The sequence below is a fragment of the Scomber scombrus genome, chromosome 4, assembly GCF_963691925.1.
Source record: "Scomber scombrus chromosome 4, fScoSco1.1, whole genome shotgun sequence".
NCBI classification, from domain to species: Eukaryota; Metazoa; Chordata; class Actinopteri; order Scombriformes; family Scombridae; genus Scomber; species Scomber scombrus.
Window position 1 is genome coordinate 2,164,831 of NC_084973.1, and position 18,166 is coordinate 2,182,996.

Genomic DNA, 18,166 nt, shown 5'->3' on the forward strand with positions numbered 1-18,166 from the left:
TAATTCCTCGTGCCAAATTGTTTCAGAATTTATAGATTTTATAATCTGGGACACTAGTTTTTAGACTTAGAAATACTTTGATTTATACAAAGCAGCCTTATCTGCCAAAACATTCTGAAATGTGCATACTCATATATGGTCATTTAATTTTGTACGCTTACAGTTTTTAGGTTAAAAAACTAGCAGGCTGTATGTTCATGTGTAATTTTAAACAATATAACTTACACAGTAGGCATATACTAGTTAGCTTTAAAATAATTAAATAGAAATAGAGATAAATGCATTGGAGCTTAGTTGTCCCACATCAGTCAATGTCCCATATTACCCTTATCCATCCTACATTTCATACATTTCAGAGGAAAGCATTGCATTATTTTCACTTCACTACGTTTATTTCATAATTATAGTAACTGGTTACATTCACAACATGTGATCAGCTTGTAAAATATAATGCATAGTTCAACAGTACTGTAAGTAAAGTATCTACTTAACATTAACATGCAGCTTATAGGTGAATGCATCAACAACAGCAATAATACAATTGCATATAAAGTTATGTAAGACTGAAAAATGGCAGTTCTGTACACTTGTTACTTTTTTCCACTGATACTGTATATATTTAGCAGATAATACTACTATAAGCTACTTTTACATCATTTGGACTGCAGGACTTTAACAGAGTATTTATTTATTGTTACTTTTACTTTACTTTACTTCCCCCCATTATTACTATAAGAAGTGACACCAGCTGTCAAGTATGAGTTGTGCACGTTTTATGGCTGTGGTGCAATCATTACAAAGTTCTGTAAATGAATCAATGGTTCATCCTTATTCTTTATCATCTATTTGCTACTTATGTTGTGCTTCTGATAGGCTATCATACTGTAACTGTCGGAGATGGTTCCATTCAGCACTGATGACCAAAACATGACATCTTATTTTATATTAAATATGGTTTGAAAATATCTTGTTAAAGTCACCTGTACCTGTAAAAGCTGTCTGAGCATCAGCAGTTAATTACTATATGATGTGATGTTCTTCTTTTCTCTGAGTCGATTGTGAAATTACCAGGGGCACCTGAATGCAGCAGTATGCGGACTCCAAAGTGTAATTTGCCTTATCTCCTTCATGCAGCAGGGAAACTGGCAAAAGCAGCACGATAAAAAAAAAGCCTCATAAACATACATGTATGCTTTTATACTGAGCTCGTACAGATATATGAACATATCACATTGCCAGCATCTCATTTCCACTCTTTACTTATCAATCATATCATGAACATTCAACTGCTGTCCATTTCCAGCAGGCCTTTGCAGATTGTACTGCAGGACATTGTGTGCTGTGTGGCTACTGATGGGTGTTGCCTACTTAAGGGGTGTGCAAGATTTTAAAAAAATGACTGCTGGTCCACCCTTTGTGAGAAGTATGTGCAATATTCATACAATATTCCCACAGGGACTTACAGTACAGTATGTAAATTTTTGTTGACCCATTTATGGTATTTCTTTCTTTTTTTCCTTTTTTTTACAAAAGAATTCTGGCCTATCATTTTTGTCCTGTTGTTTTGATATGTGTGTAGTATCCTTTGTTATAACTGTGGTTCTTTTTTCTCCTGACATCAAAACAATGGTGTAGTTGTTGTGTGACGTGCGTTGGGTCACATTGAGACCAAAGAGTCTCTGTGTGTTCTGTAAAGAAAGGTTGGTCACCGGTTACTAAAAGCAACTGTGCTGCACTGATGACTGTGCACGCTCTTAATCATGAGCACTGTTGTGTGTGTGTGTGTGCATAGTGTGTCGCTGCCACACTTGTGATAAGGAGCTGACAGTCAGACAACACAACTCCATTGTAGCAAAACTGCGTCACTCACAGGGACAATTAAAATTCTTTCCAACAGTCTTTGATTCATTCAGTTTGAGTAATATACCAAAAAAAAAACCCACCTCAAAAGAAAGACCCCATTACCATCTCTGTTTATGGAAAAGGTCCAAATATAATTGAGGGATTTAAAAAAAAAAACAACCCAAACTGAGATAATCAAAAGTTGCGGCATAATTCATTTATAACACCAGTTTGCACACTACTGTGTTGTAAAGAGGAATAGAAGATTTGAAGCTAAAAGGTCACTCAAATATAAAAAAACAGGAAGTTGGGTAATTCACAAGTTTTCAACTAAAACCTAAAAGGGGTAAATCACCTGTTTCATTAGACCTATTCAAAAGTTGTTTCCTAAATTTCCTAAGTTCATTTACAGTAATTGGTTAAATAAAAACATAAACCTGAACCTATTGCTGCAGCCAGTGAGTGTAAATTATTGAGTTGAATAGCATTAAAATCTGGAAAGCCTCAACCTATTATCAACTACAAAGCTCACGATCAGCTTTAAAAGGTTTTGTATGATTTTTTATTTGTCCCACTTCCTCTTTTATACATTGCTTTGTCACACATTGTTTAAAGGCCAACTTAGAAGCACTGAGATGCTGAGCAGCAAATAGTATGAAACCAGAGTCCAGTAGAGATATGAAAGTAAATACACAACTAGATCAGATTATGGGTAAGTGCTAAAGTACGTGATTGTTATACGTATTGGCTTTTTCCAGTAGACTTTACATATTTGTTTGTAATTGTTGTTTTGAAGCAGTAGTAGTGTGGTGTGGTGTACTTTATGTTTACACCACGCTACATATAGTATATCATTTAATAACCATATTCCTTAATGAAGGGTTTGAACTGTTCCTTTTTTTCAATTTACATTATGACACAGCGCTGTTTGCAGTTCTGGGAAGTATTAGTGATATGCCTCTTTGCAAGTAAACAGTAAAGAGAATGAGCTGGTTTATGTTAATCAAGCAACCAGGGCACCACTTTCAGTCAATAAAGACTTAATCATAACCAACAATAAACACAACCAGTTCCTGTAAAATACTGTTATCAGAAGGGAAACAAGAGGCAGCCTGCTCCTGGAAAAACAGTGGAGCTGTATAGTATAGTATAGTATAGTATAGTATAGATAGTATAGAACACTCAAAGCTTGCACCTCCAGACTGAAGGACAGCCTTTATCCAAGAGCCATCACTGAACTGTACAAAATCAGACACTGCCCCTCCATTGTGTCATGAACTGTATTGAGAATCGTTTTATTCCCAACCAAACTCAAATGTGCATACTGCTTTTCGAGCTGCTTTTAAATGCTTTGTTTATATATTTTTTGATCTGGGATGATTGTTTACATGTGTGTGTTTGTGTATTTATTACTGTCTATTTTCTATTTTTTTTATATTCAGGCACGGCACAGCAAATTTCATTGTACTTCTTGTGCACTGATACTTACATTTATTCTATAGTATAGTATAGTACAGTATAGTATAGTATAGTATAGTATAGTATAGTATAGTATAGTATTGTTGTGTAGCATGATGCTATACTAAAGCTTATTACCCTATAGTATAGTGTTTAATTGAAGAAAGGTAAATAACAGTATAGTCTAGTCTAGCATAATCTGGTACTATTATAGACAGTATAGTATACCATAGTGGTATAGTAGAGTATTGTCTAGTATAATCTAATATGGTCACATGGTATGGTCTATTGTATTATCCAGCAGTCTCCTTTAGTGTTGTATAGCAGTAGTGCAGGAATATCATTGACCTCGATGAACCTCCGCCTGAGTAAAATGACCATATAATGACTGTAATACATAACACAGTGTATTGAACATTTTTTCTAATTGATACAGCTGATGAGATTTTGTCAGGTCAGAGCTGACAGGGTCAAAGACCCGACTAACAAAAGGCTTCTTCTGGGAAAAGCTGGACAAATACAAAGGCCATATTCAGCATTCTGATCACCCTCCCTCTCCATCATTGTATAATAGTCGTCAATGGATGGTAGACTCACATCCGCATGACTACAACAGTCTGAGTCCGAGCTGATTTCCCATCAGTAACAAAGGGGCTTTCAGTTCTGTTTGTGTTTGTCTCAGAGACTGTTGTTCCAAAAACTCATCAGGATTTTCGTCACAGGGATAAAACCTTAATATTTTAGTCACAGCATGTTGACAAAACAGCACATTCACATCGATAGGCTGCAGAGGTTCACTGTTGTTGAGTCAACAGGAGAGATGAGCCTGACGCGACCTGTTTAACAGTCTGCCTCCGTTCTGGCTTGCTTGGTACTCTTATTGTATGTTGTTTGGTTTGATCGCATTTAACGGGCAGATCTCCGGATTTGGAAATGTCTTTTGGCTTTCATCGAGGGTAATGAATTCAGGACAGCATTAAAATCATAAATTAAAATAAGAATCAGTAGCATCAATTATGATTTTGTTAAATGAATATATAAATAAATCAGTATAATACATCTTAAAGTTCCACTGATCTATCCTCACTTGAAAACAGATGTGTGTACTGTTTAAGCATGCTGGCAACTAACCTCAGCAGCTGGGCCTGATTTATATTATACCCATTCTTTTTCTTACTGCATTCTTCCAGCACTCCACTATGACCCACTTTCTGTGAGACAGTCTTTTGTATACACAAAATGTCATTTCTTAGGTATGTTGGTAATTCCAAAGACTGAACAGGTACTAAAAGTGAGAAAAATGTGTCATGCTGCCCAATTTGCCCTTTATGGATTCATTAACAGAGAGGTTGCAAGGGGGGGGGGATTCCCACTGATCCACTTCCTCAAAATCCCAGAATGACCAAACTCTCTGTCGCCATCTTGTGGAATTTTAAGGAAAAGCAAAAGAATAGGGAAAAGAGTATTTGATATACAGTATATAGAGCACCATGTGAATTCTGCTTATCAAACAGTTCATTAATCGGGAAAAATGCTTTAAAAAAAGCAACAGCATGAAAAGAAAATGATGTTGACCTCACTCAGCATGGACCAGACCAGGAATACCTAAACATGTAAAAAACACACTTTGGAGAATTTTATGTATATTCACATACAGATTTTACAGGTCAATTTATAATTTAAAAAAAGGATATGAATAAAGCATAAATAAATAGCATCTAACGAACAAATACTTTCATTAACAGATGAAACACTTTTGCAAATATACATATAATATAATATATGATTTTTTTTGGGGACAAAATACAGTTCATGATGGGACTTATTTTGACTGGTATGAAGCTAAACTGGTTGGTGTACCAGCAGAAAGAGGTGGGAGATTATGGTTATACAATTACAAACACAAGATTTTTGCTCAACACTATTATAAAAATGTTTTGAAATATACACTTTGGTATTTTTTGTATTGTTTATTATTGGTGGACATGGGCCCAGCAGGGGAGCTATGCAGAGGCTGTAAATGATATCTCTCAGCTGGTGGGCTAAAACTGATCCACCAACGCTAAACATGTGGGAATAGACTCGGGCCTGAAAACTGACCTTTAACAGCTGTCCCTACTGGTCTGTTTATATAAAATCTAAAGTACTAAACCCCGTCTTTAAAAGCTGGGGCCTGTTTTCTGTCATTCAGTTCTTCAGTGATCTCTGCTGCTTCACAAGAAAAATTGGAACAGGAGCACTGTGCCTGAGCTGAGGAACTCACAGACTCCATCATGATTAAGGACAATGTGAGAAAAAATGGATTTGCGCGATGATGGGCACAATACTTTGTATAATAAGAATGCCTTTGTTTACGATGTAAATATGTCTTCATGTACATTAAGCGTGTTTGTTTATGGCTTGGAGGTGGGAGTGACTATAGGACGCACTGGGGAACTGGTGGGGATGACTCCGGTAGCCAGCAGGACGATGACGAGGACGATGATGAGGACGACCACAACGACCAATACGACCAGCTTGACGTTCTTCCACCAGTAGAAGCGAGCCACTTTCTTACCGGTCCTCTCAAATATCTGAGCCTGAGCAGGGAGAGACACGAGACATTCCACTGAAGTTGAAGAGTCATCAAGGCAGTCAAAACTATCATCATCATTTAAACCTACAAGCATATACTAACAGAGCTTTTTACCTTTTGGCCTTTTAAATAAAGTAATAACTAACATTCATTTTACTGGTGCGTGCACACACACATGCTGGTTATGGTTGGGTTTTTTTGGAGTATCCTGGTTATGCTTTGTGGATATAAACAATTCATCCTGATTTTGAAGGAACCTGGATGTGCTACCTAGAGTACTCCCATAGAAACCTGGTTTTTGATGCTCTATGTAAAGGCCAGATTACAAATATGATCAAAACCAGGGTAAAACTAAAAAAACAGGAAACTAGTGTGCAACACATTCATAATGTTGTGCATTTTCTGCTCTGACAAATCAAACCGTCATCTTGAGAATGACGTTCTTTGATGAGACAGAAGGACATTCTAAGTTTCTAACAGGTGCCTGGCATGGTTTAGTCACTGTCATTATACCAAGGATTCACAGAAACAGAAAAACACGACATTTTCGGAAATGAAGAATCTAGAACAACAGGTTATATACTTTAAAGAAAGTATGATGAGCAATACTATCTGTGCAGTGAGGCATTTGAACCACAGACAAAAAAGGTGTTTGGTTAAAAAGCTTAATTCAAAGTTTAGGTAAGAGCAGGAGAAAGGCCACACTTTGATATTCATGTGTGCTCTGTCAAGGCTTGAATGTGTGATGGCCTCTTGCTATACTGGTTTATGATTATAATAAACCAATATAACAATATAACCATGGTCATAGATTAACAACATCTTCATTCGACCAAATTAAAAGAGTTCAATTCTGGCAGCGAGACTGACCGCTTTTTCCATTTCTCCTGTCTTCATGACGAGTTCGTCCACCTTTTCCAATCCGATCAACATTTTGTCCACAGTGACTATCATCTCGTCTTTTACTTCATCTAACTGAACATTTAAGGTTTGCATCTTGGTTTGCGGCACTGGCTCTGCTGCCACTCCTCGCTGCTCCTGGTGAGAGACACAAGCAGTAGAAAGTGTCATGAAATGCAAGAATTTAATCATATCATAATTTAGATAGTTAGAAATTTCGTTTGCAGCACCAAAAATCAGCATAAAAACGGCTGATGTCACTTATTTTTCGAGATCAACTTTTATTTTTGTTGTTTTATACTGTAGGTACCTTTAGTTTTTCCATTTGACTTCTTATACTTCATGGGCAAATATTGACCTCTATAAATTATAGTGCATTTGTACAGATGAACTATCCAACAGGTTTTAAATTTAGTTAAAACTGCAATAAATTTCCTTTAAAAAATCAGTACGCTCACCACTGAAAGCTGCAGGTGCAGATAAGTAAATAACTTCAAATGTCTTCATATGTTAAATGTATGCATGTGAGATGTTGTATGAGTTTAAGTTGAAATGTTCAAAGCAGTTGAAGTCTAAGTAGACGATGAAGCTCTCAAATGGTTTGAAGTCTCTGTCGTAAGTGCAACAGCTGAAAGCCACTGCGATTTTAATTTTAAGTTTAAGCCCTGCCGGCAGACGCATGGTCAGCTTGTATGTAAACGCTGAAAGTAGTTAAACTGACCTTTGAAGAGTAAGAGGTCAAAGCAGGACAACTGTTGAGATATCAGTTAAAGTGTAAATACTGTTATACTGCTACTTTTACTCAAAGCTACAAGGTTCACATCTGATTGGTCAGAAGGCTTGTGCAAGAGCTTGAGAATATCTGTACTGCTGCTGGGCTGTTTGGAGCACATTTCAGTGATTGGCCTGTGCATGTTTAAAGTTGTATCTAGCCTGTTCCTTTCCTTCCAATTCAACACACTTCAAAGAATGTAGGAGTCCTCATCCAAGCCTGAAATATATGTAATTCCCAATAAGTGTGTGCACACCCTCATTTTCACTTATTTATACTGATGAAAAATCCTCTTTAAATCCAACCTTAAAATGAGTCTTGGCTTTAGGAGATATTCATTTTGGATAGATATTTACACCTAAAGCAGTGTCTTCTTTGTCTAATAACAAGATGAATTAACATGCCACCAGAATGTGGGTAATCTATCAAATGATTTACTATCAGGATTACTGTTAGGGTGCATGACAGCTGGTCCTTTCAACTTTCATGTCCCAGGATCCAGCCTAAAATCATTAACACAACTATAAAACAAACACCAACAAAAATCGAGATTACGTTAATATGTAGGTTTATTTCATTTTGTGCGAAATTAAACAAAGGGTTTATTCATAAAAGTGGCATGGAGTCAAAGTTCTACACCACACAAGGCTGAGATGCAGCTTAAGTAACAAAAGAGACAAGTTATGACGAAGGAAACAAACAATATCAAGTCAGGCAGGTTTTTCTAGATCATGAAGACTGTTTACAGTAACTCATTGACTACTTTGAGGAAGAAGCTGCACCCAAGAAAATGGTTAGGATCATGGGTGACCACATAATTGTTCGACCTCAGAGCAATTAATATCCCAAGAGGATTCTTCTTGACCTTTGCCCTCTGAGCCATGAGAAGAGGCATGTGTTGTTAATGACTGATCTTTCCAGAGTTTCCGACTTGGTATTCCAACTTGAATGATCATTTCATTGCACTTTTCCATGTTGGTGGTCATTTTTTTCTGAGTACAATAGATTGCAGCTTTACTACAGTAGGAAAGAGGCGTTGTTTGTGTTTTAACGACTTTTCGCTAATGAATTATTGACGTGGTCATCACTCTTAAATGTCATTGTTTCTGTGATGTGCTGTGGTGTTTGAAGTACGTTTTCTAAATGCTGTGCATGTGTTTGCTTTTTTTGGCCACCATATAAAAATGCATTTAATATCTTCCGAATCTTAAAATGAAATATATCTTTTTTTCTATTTTAATTTAAACTTGACACAAATGTCTAGTTAAGTACATTTACAGTTTAAAAAAATATATATATTTTGTTCCCCAGAATAAATATTTGTAAATTAAGTAGAACATTTTGCAGCTCACAACAGCTACAGTGTCCCATTGATCAATATTATCTTATAAAACTGCCCACAGATTATGGAGGATCATAGTATATTAAAAGAGAATCTGCCAAAATAAAATTCACTTTCTATTTCTGTCTCTCTTTAAATTATGTTAATATTTATAGTAAAGCTAATTAGCCTATAAAATGAAGCTACTGCTCACTTACCATCTCTGTCTCTGTCTCTGTCTCTCCGTCTTGTCTCATGCTGTCTATCTGCTCAGGCTGTCACATCCTCAGTGCTTTTAAACATTCCATGACATGGGCTGTTAAACTTCCTGAAAAACAGGGCATCTTCAGTGGTGATGTAATCCTGCATCAGCCAGAGAAACAAAAAAGTCCAACCAGTAACTTCATCAATCCTATAAAATCATACTGCCTTTCTCTGTATAATTGTTGAGATGAACAACCCCTCCCTGACCGGTTTCAAATCCATGTCATCAAACTTCACTGTGATGTGTGACTAATAGTTCTGATGTTTAGATGTTCAACATTTTGCAGCTTTTTAGCAACATAAACTGGCTCAATGGTTCTGATGGTTCTATGGTCAGCTCACCCCTTTTGTCCAGACTAAAATATCTTTAACAGCTGTTTTTGACATTCATGATCCCCAGAGAATGAGTCCTAATGACTCATGTGATCCTCATGCGTTTCCTCTAGTGCAGGCATGTCCAAACTATTCCATAAAGGGCACACGATTCAACCAATCAACTGTCTAAAGACTGAGATCAGTTGATGAAATGAGTCACGCCTGGTGTGCTCTGCTTGGTTAGAACAAAACCTGCAGCCACACGGCCCTTTATAGAATAGTTTAGACACCTCTACACTAGTGCCACCATGAGCTTGACTTTAATGGTTTTGGCTAAGATATCTCAACGTATATCGGATGGATTGCCATGTAATTTGGCTCACACAGTCATGTCCTCCTCAGGATAAATTACAACAACATTGGTAATGTGCAAAACAACTATGTGCCAGTTAGATTACAATTACCAAAGGTGATCATGTGACTGTCCTAACCAATGCCATCTATGACCTAGACTTGCTGACTTGTTGGTAAGGTTGAAAAACCTAGGCATTCAAAGATGCTATGAAGGTGCATAGTGGGAAGTGTAGGATTTGTAGTGTTTTTGGACAATGACTCAAATGAAGGGAATTAAAGTCAGATAATCTCAGCCTCAGCAGCTTCCATTTTGACCCAGTCTTTATCAAATGTGTCTCTTGCAGCTCCTTTTAACTTCATCTAAGTGCTACTTAATCGCTGGAGTATCCCTTTGAGAATGTCCATCAACTGAATGAACTTAATTTGTTGCAGTGTTTGTAATACTAATTTAGTTTCTTTAAAGTTACAAGTCTTGTTGTTTTAGGGGGATTTTGACAGCTGAAATAACTAGTCGATTAATTTGCAACTATCTTGATAATCCTAGGAATTTGCTACACAAATATACAAATAAATAATTGCTTACAGCCCCATAAATGTAACAATTTGCCGGATTTATTCATCTTCTACGGAATTTATCTGGTCTGTATGTGGTTTAAGAGGTTCAAATCACTTTAACAATCTTCACCATCTACTTTTTCCAAGTGTCAGATCAGATACTCTCTGTCTCCATCTAGTGGCAAATTCAACAAACTGCAAAGAAGGGGACACCATCACAACTTAGAAGTAAATACTATTTATTTAATATCAGACAATTAAAAATGTTACATAAGTCATAAGAATTAGACCCTTGTTAAGGCTACTAAACAAACATTACAGCTACATCACAGGCTGGCTGACCAGGATTCATCGGTTTTTTGAGCATGTGGATTCAACGTGAGACGAGTTAAAGGCAGTGGGGGAAAAAAACCTCTAACGCAGTAACAGACCTGCTGTAGCTTCTGATGAACAGAAATATGATTGTGGCCTCACACACACAGCATGGATCAGGTCAGTATGAGCGTGTGAAAAGGTAACAAAATCAGCACTACAGCACCCCAGAAACATGTAAAAAAAAAAAAACACCGTAGAGAATATGTTCCCACTTTTCACACCTGTTGGTATAAACTGATTGATAACATAGCAATTGAACTGAAAAGGAAGAACACCAATAATATTAAATAACATCAATAGCATCTAAAGAACAGGCTGGTGCTAATATACATATAGATGTGAATGTGTCATTATATACAGTTCATAATGGGAATGACCTCTTTGAAGCTAAACTGGTTACTAGAACAGCAGAGAGAGGTGGAAAGCGATGGTGATACAGTTACAGACACACAGGATCTTTGCTCCAGGGCCTATTTGTTGACACGGGCCCAGCAGGGGGAGCCGTGGAGGGGTCGTAAGTGATCTCTCTCAGCTAGTAGACTGGAGGGAGCCTGATCCTCCAACGCTAAGCTTGTGGGAATTGACCTTTAACAGCTGTTTCCCCCCCCTAGTTTGTGTATTAACTCAAAGCCCTGTGTTAAAAGTGTGGAGCTCTTACACCTCCAAAAAGCTGTGCCTGACCTCTGCTGCTTTCACTTCAGTGTGAAGACAGAGTGAAACAAGAACACTGTGTCAGAGCTGAGCTGAGGAGCTCACAAACCAAAGTTTCTAGAGTAAGAGGAAGAGAACATGATCAGCTAAAGAGACCAATTATACTGCACAGTGCAAATGTACAAATCTACAATTCTACGTTATCTTCATATCTAAATACTAAACTTTTCTGTTGAGTCGAAAAAACCACATAATTCATCAGTTAGGTTCCATAGCCAAAAAACATTGATGTGCATTAAAAGATACACTCATGGTTTCCTACTTTCACTTTAACAGTTTCCTTTGAGGGTGTACTATTGATCCAATACAAACCTCTCTCCAATCACAAGCCCTCAACACAAATGAAGGAGCTAATTACAACATTTTAGAAACAGCTAAGGCAATGCTATATGTAAATTATAATAATAAGCTATCTGACAAATATGAAAAGGACTTCTATAGAATGATTACTTCTTCTTGATTGTCTGACTACTAAGAAATTGGAAGCACTTTGACATGAATAAGCCCCCACATGTTAACATACGTATGCAACACACAATTAAGACTTTCATTAAATATACGGTGACCTAAAATTGTTACAGGTTTGTGTTTGGTGCATTTGTCCGATGTCTAAAAAGTTTTTAGAGCCCTACTTATTTCTTTAAACTGTCTTTTGTAAAAGGTGCATGATAGTGATAAGGTTTAAGGCAATCTTAATGTCTGGTAACAGTCTAGAGGAATCTACATTCATTATTTCCATCGACACACTTTAAAGTGGACTTGCTGACTTCCTCTTTGCGAGAATGAATTAACCAATGGTGGTTAAGCAAAGAGCTGACGGCGGTGGTGTGAGCCGTCCTTTGAGAACAGAAATTTTGCTGCTGCTGTCAGGTGAAGACCTCAGACTTTCTGTAGACTTTTGCTTACAAAGCAAAGTTGATTTCTTATTTACCATAATTTGCTGGAATTGTGTTTTGAAAAGGTTTCATAAGCTCTCATGTCATTAAAGTTCCTTAAACCAAAGCAGGAAATACTTAAATTCCAATAGAAGCATGACAGTTATCAGTGGACACTAACTCAGAAGCGATAAAGGTTTCACCAGACAGCAGTGATTTGCAAAAGTTTCGTATAATGTGCAATTGGAATGCCTTTGTTTACGATTTAAATATGTCTTTATGTACATTAAGTGTGTTTGTTTATGGCTTGGAGGTGGGAGTGACTATAGGAGGCAAGGGGGAACTGGTGGGGATGACTCCGGTAGCCAGCAGGACGATGATGAGGACGATGATGAGGACGACCACGACGATCAACACGATCAGCTTGACGTTCTTCCACCAGTAGGAGCGAGCCACCTTCTGAGACGTCTGCTTAAAGTGCTGAGCCTGAGCAGGGAGAGACACGAGACAGAAGTGTTAAAACAAAGAGGTATGTAGAGGTAATCCCTGTGAGCATAAAGCACTGGCTTCAGACTGCTCTGAACGCTCAGCTTCTTACGTTTTTTTTCTACTTTCAGCCCGTGCTGACATCAGATTGTGACAGATTTCTTTAAATGGTTATCTGCTCAATGCACAGTGCACCAGTTCACTGCTCCGCTCCATTAACATCATGGCATTTTTCCATTGTTCTGGGGGTAGTCATGCTGAGATATGGCTGGAGTTGACCTGGCATGCTGTGAATGTTCTCCATTACACAGAACACAAAAGTCAAACAAGTAGTTTACTTGTTGGAGCTGTGCTGGTTATCTGCATCTCTTCATCACTGTTTCTGCTTGTATTACTCCTCCCTGAATTCATTCTAAAGAGCTCCAAATATCCCCATATGTTGTTGTTTTGACGAGTTTTTAGTGTAGCTAACGAAGCTCTGCTAATTCAGTGAGGAAGACGTTTCATTTCCTGTAAAGTCTTTATAGTAAAAGCCTCTCGTTAATATAGTCATTTAAAGGTTCTGATATGAAGCAGTAGAGCAGAAAATGTTGTGTCTGCATCGGCAGCAACTTAACACAATTCTGATACGGATGTAAACGCATTTTCAAAAAATACAAATAAAAAAAGGATTAAACTGTGTGTTTATCTGCTCCAACATACACTGCAATCATTTGCATGTCTGGCTAACTGCCTTGTTACCATGAAGCAGTTTTATACACACTGTGCAGTGAGGCATTTGGACCTCAGACAAAAGGTTATGAGGTTAATGAGCTTAATCACCTGAAAAAGGTGCAGCTGGAACAATGCCTCACTGAAAGCACTTCATTCAAAGTTTAGGTGAGAGAGAGAAAAAGGCAACGCTCAGTGTTCTCTACTGTCTTGAATACTGACTTGTAATACTGGTTCATCTGATGATAATCACTGAGTTCATAGCTTGACAGCCTTAACCTACTTTCACATAAAAAAAATAAAAAGGATAAACTCCAGTGAATAGACTGACCCCTGCTTGCAGGTCCTCTGATTTGCCCATGAGGTCATCCAGCCTCTCCCCTCGGGCCAGGATTCGGTCCACGTTTTGCGTCATGATGTTTTTGACTCCATCGACCTGATCCTTCAAGGTCTGCACCTTGTCCTTTGGCTCCGGCACTTCCGCCACTCCTCCTCGCTCCTACGACGGGACAGAGAGCGTTAAATGTAAGCTTTATTCCACGTCCAAACTTCATCTTCACACTGAATTAAAAACAGACTGATAAACTGATGTTTCTATGGATGTGCTTCTGGATAGTAATGGCAGTTTGGTAAAGATATATTCTACTTTCTGTCAGTGTGTAACCTCACAGTGGCATGTCGTTGGATTTTCTTGATTGTTAGTATAGCTTCTGATAGTGTGTGTAGACTACAGCATCCTCACTGACAAGTACAGACAGTGTATAACAGTCTAACGTACTAGCTGGGGCTTAGTTTGTCTGCTCTCTGACATGTGGTGCACATCAAGGCTCAGACACTGGATTCTTTTTCTCAGTATGCATGGTCTCTATGTCACAATCATACCATAGTAATAACTCATACGACTGCAATCCAAGTGAATAGTCTGTTCATGTTTGCAGTAGTATCCAGACTGCTCTTATCCCTTCTAATTCAACACACTAAAAAGCTTTTCCTACTTAAGACATATTGCAAAATTCCATCAGTTCTACTATTAAAAGTGATGAATTGACTCTTCTCATCTCCTCTAATCTCAGGTTCAGGATCAGTTTGTTGAGGAAGTGGTAGGAAACTAAGAGACGCGACCATATAAGTCTTTGTTTAAGCGACTGTGTTTGTTTTAAAGTCGGTTGTAACAACACATCTTTTTAAATTTTTATCCATAGAGTCACTAAGGTTTTGCTGTTTCGACTCTCAAATGTTGTTCTAGTTGAACTTGACCAGTATCATCACCCATAAGGTCATTAAAATGTGTTTAACTCATCCTATCTGTTATCCCATTGACTGGATTCATCAATCTGACACCAGTGTGAGTCTATGTGTCACCAGAAGGGGGGGAAAAAAAATAAATAAACACATGATTCACTATCAGGCTTGTATTTTCTGACAACAATATGCATGACAACTGTTGGTGGCTTTGAGAGTCCTGTCAGTCCCTGGAGCTGCTGCATGTGACAGCGCGGCCTGCGGGCTGTTAAACCATCGGCTACTGCATTCAACAGGAAGATAAGCTGTGATCGCCACACAGTTAGAGGTGTGATTATTTTATTAGAAGTGTTATAAATATGCAGTAGAGAGATAGAGTGTGTGTGTGTGTGTGTGTGTGTGTGTGTGTGTGTGTGTGTGTGTGTGTGTGTGTGTGTCTGTGTATGCATACAGTGACTTGGAAATCCCATAAGCCACCACAGGACTGTCAACAAAACAGTTTCTAGGTAACAGAGCAGGTTTTGCTGCGTCATCTGCTCCCTCCCCTCCTATTTTTATCCCTTCCTCCCTTCTTTCCTTCACTCCCTTCTTCCACTTTGTTTTATAATGAAAGCAGCATCATTTAATGCACCTTTAAAAACAAAACTTGTAGTATATATATATATTTTTTTATAGTGATGTTACTTTTACATTTAATTTATTTCCTGCTCTCCATCTCTTCATTATATGAGACGTTTGTGTATTCTTATTTGATGCCATGCTGTAACTCTGCCTTTATTTAACTGTCATAACCAAGTTCATTCCTCCTCCTCCTCCTCTTCCTCCTCCTGTCTGTACCGCTGCCAGCTGCCAGGTGGATCACTGAGGTCTATTGAATGGCTGACACCTATCAAGTATCAGCTTTTACAGACAGAGAGGGGGGGGGAAAGAAACTAGACAGCTACATTAAGCACACTAGTCAAACATTTGAACCGTTGCTGTCAGACTCATAGAGGAATTCAGCTGAACGCAAAGGCAAAGAAAGTCAATTCAAGCTTCCTGTTAAACTTGACAAGTGACCAAACAAACTCCAGACAGATAAGACCGCCTTCAGCCGATACCTACGGAGTAAAATGAAGACACACGAGGAAACGCTATCTCTAAAATTTAAATCTTTCCTGTTAAAATGTTTGACCAAGGCTATAAACGGAAATGCAAAAAAAGGATGGATTTCATTTGCATTCCTCGGCCACGTGAAATCATCACGGTTCACTTCTTTATCTAGGCAAATGCAAAAAATAATCTGTTAGCATACACGGTGAGGTTTGAACAGACTACATACAGACATTAGAAAGGGCAGTGAGATGTTTTAAAGCCCTACTAATAAATGTTGCAGGCTACAGGAAAACACAAGTTGGTTTGGTTTAGCTCTTCCCCCCTCAGCGAGTTCAGTCTGCAGCTACAGTTCAAAGGTTTCCTCGGCCGTTCCAAAAAAGAACGAGGGTCATGTTTGAAGACCGCAAAAGGTCACGGTTTGAAACAGTTTAGCACACGAAGCGACATTTTTTAAGTGAGGAGCCTCCAACAAGATCCTCATTGAGATTCGTGAGAGATATCAGCAGATAGACATCGGGGCGAGAACACGGAAAAGGAAAGAGGAAATAAATACATACATACTTTCTTGCGATGAGGTTTGTTTTTATATGACTATTCATTTGGCTTCTGTGAACCTTTCGGGGGGACCTTAAACCCCCCCAACTTGTGCAGTTACATCACAACACATTAGCTAAGTTTGTCAAGGTTGGCAAATTTCAAACTACTTTTGATATGTTAAGGGATTTATATTTTGATATAAAGCATTTTATGATAATAATATATGGGCAAAACCAGACTTCATTCAATACCATGACTGGGTGTAATACCACTTTGATCTTTATAAAAAACAAAACAATTAGAGATCAATGACCTCCTGCAGTATAAATGTATGTTTTATTGGGGGAAAGTGATACAAGGTGGATCACTACTATCACATTGATAAACCTGGCTCCAAATGACTTACAAGTCAAGGCCTGCAGGGGTTCTGTGTGGGATTAGGTTCATAGGGAATACACTGTAGTTTAAGTGTCAGTTTTTTTTTTTAATGGAGTTTGGTGTTTTTCCCTCAGGCATGACTGTCATGTTTACCCTACAACCACTGACAGTCCTGCTTTCTAAAGAAATTTAGTTCATTAACATTTTAACAGTTTAACAGTTGGTAAGCTGAAATAAGACTTGTTAAAGGAATGTTTAAAGCAGTTTTAAATGTGTGATTTTTGTTATCTTAAATGAAAGGGACTATGTTGTGGCTCAGCGGCTCCACAGGGATGAACACACTGTTCACTTTCAGCTGCGGGTGTAATTAGGCCATTTTGTTAAACTACGGGAACTTCCTTTCTCAATAAAAAAAAAAAACTAATGTGCTGACTTCTCAAAGCTATTTTCAGACGAAGGTACAAAGTTTTAAATTCAGAGTAACTTGTTGAGTGTGGAGCTACCCCCCTGTTGCACGTCGTGTGAGTGGCGGAGGAGAAGTTTTATCACCTACCGGATCAACGTCCATCGTGTAGGAAACAAGTATCTGAAGCCGGTGAGTCCTCTGGATGTGAAGCCGACGCACTTATTTCAAACGCTATAAAAACGGTTTTATACACACTTTACAGAGAGTTCAATGTTCCACGAAAGCAAATACGTTTCCTTCTCTGTTTAACTTCCTGGTTGTTTTTTTTTTTCAAATGGGATTCCTGCGCTTCAGGCGTCAAGTTAGCACGACGCAGCGGCGCCGAGCGGATGTACTTTACAAAATAAAAGTTCACATAATCATTTTCAATATAATTTCATCTATAGGCAGCCTTCTGTTCTGATGTCCCTCGTCTAAGGGGGCCAGCTGGGGGCGCCATAGAATAGGACTTTAAAACATTTCTTTTAAGCAGAACCTAAACCTTGCTGGTTGCTGCTTTTATGCTCTTATTTTATAATGTTTTATGTTAGTATTATTTTAATAGTCTTTTATATTGATGCTTTTACCTTGTAGCACTTTGAGATTTGCGTCAAATGTAATGTGCGTTACAAATAAAATGCAATTATTCTTATTCTTATTAACACAGTGACAGATTGTGTGTCTATTTTAGGATTCATACACTTTCCATAACAAAACATTCTCTTATCAGATGGGGGTCTGTGGTCTACCTTGTGTCAGTTTAGGGGTTCTTGGCTGGGAGAAAGGTTGAACCTCTGATTTAAGGATCTTTGTGTAGAATATTGTGTATATGACAATAAAAGTTTGTGTCAAACTGTTTTTCAATGTGGGTATTTGGTATTTGAATTGTAACACAATGCTCTGGGTCTGCAGTTAATTCATGATAAGTTCAGAAGTATATTTTATTCCATGCATT

General features: G+C 38.0%; 2 protein-coding genes across 2 annotated transcripts; both read right to left on the reverse strand.

The window, feature by feature from the left end:
- Positions 1-5,693: 5,693 nt before the first annotated feature.
- Positions 5,694-9,125, reverse strand: LOC133978773 (vesicle-associated membrane protein 8-like). Its single transcript, XM_062417086.1, has 3 exons — positions 9,087-9,125; positions 6,746-6,913; positions 5,694-5,879 (listed from the first exon to the last, which is right to left on the reverse strand). Exons 1-3 carry the CDS (start codon positions 9,123-9,125, stop codon positions 5,694-5,696), a joined length of 393 nt encoding a protein of 130 aa, XP_062273070.1.
- A 1,453-nt stretch (positions 9,126-10,578) lies between these two features.
- LOC133979596 (vesicle-associated membrane protein 8-like) lies at positions 10,579-17,520 on the reverse strand. Its single transcript, XM_062418144.1, has 3 exons — positions 17,320-17,520; positions 13,846-14,013; positions 10,579-12,803 (listed from the first exon to the last, which is right to left on the reverse strand). Exons 1-3 carry the CDS (start codon positions 17,332-17,334, stop codon positions 12,618-12,620), a joined length of 369 nt encoding a protein of 122 aa, XP_062274128.1. The 5' UTR covers positions 17,335-17,520; the 3' UTR covers positions 10,579-12,617.
- Positions 17,521-18,166: the final 646 nt, after the last annotated feature.

Bases quoted from the DNA above. Each gene is read 5' to 3' on its own strand.
- LOC133979596 (XM_062418144.1), bottom strand. The intron at 12,804-13,845 runs GTCAGTCTATTC...CTCCCTGCTCAG, and splicing joins CAGAGGACCTGCAAGCAGGG to GCTCAGCACTTTAAGCAGAC.
- LOC133978773 (XM_062417086.1), bottom strand. From the start codon at position 9,125: ATGAGACAAGACGGAGAGACAGAGACAGAGACAGAGATG. The intron at 6,914-9,086 runs GTAAGTGAGCAG...GTCTCTCACCAG, and splicing joins CAGAGACAGAGACAGAGATG to GAGCAGCGAGGAGTGGCAGC. The intron at 5,880-6,745 runs GTCAGTCTCGCT...CTCCCTGCTCAG, and splicing joins CAGGAGAAATGGAAAAAGCG to GCTCAGATATTTGAGAGGAC.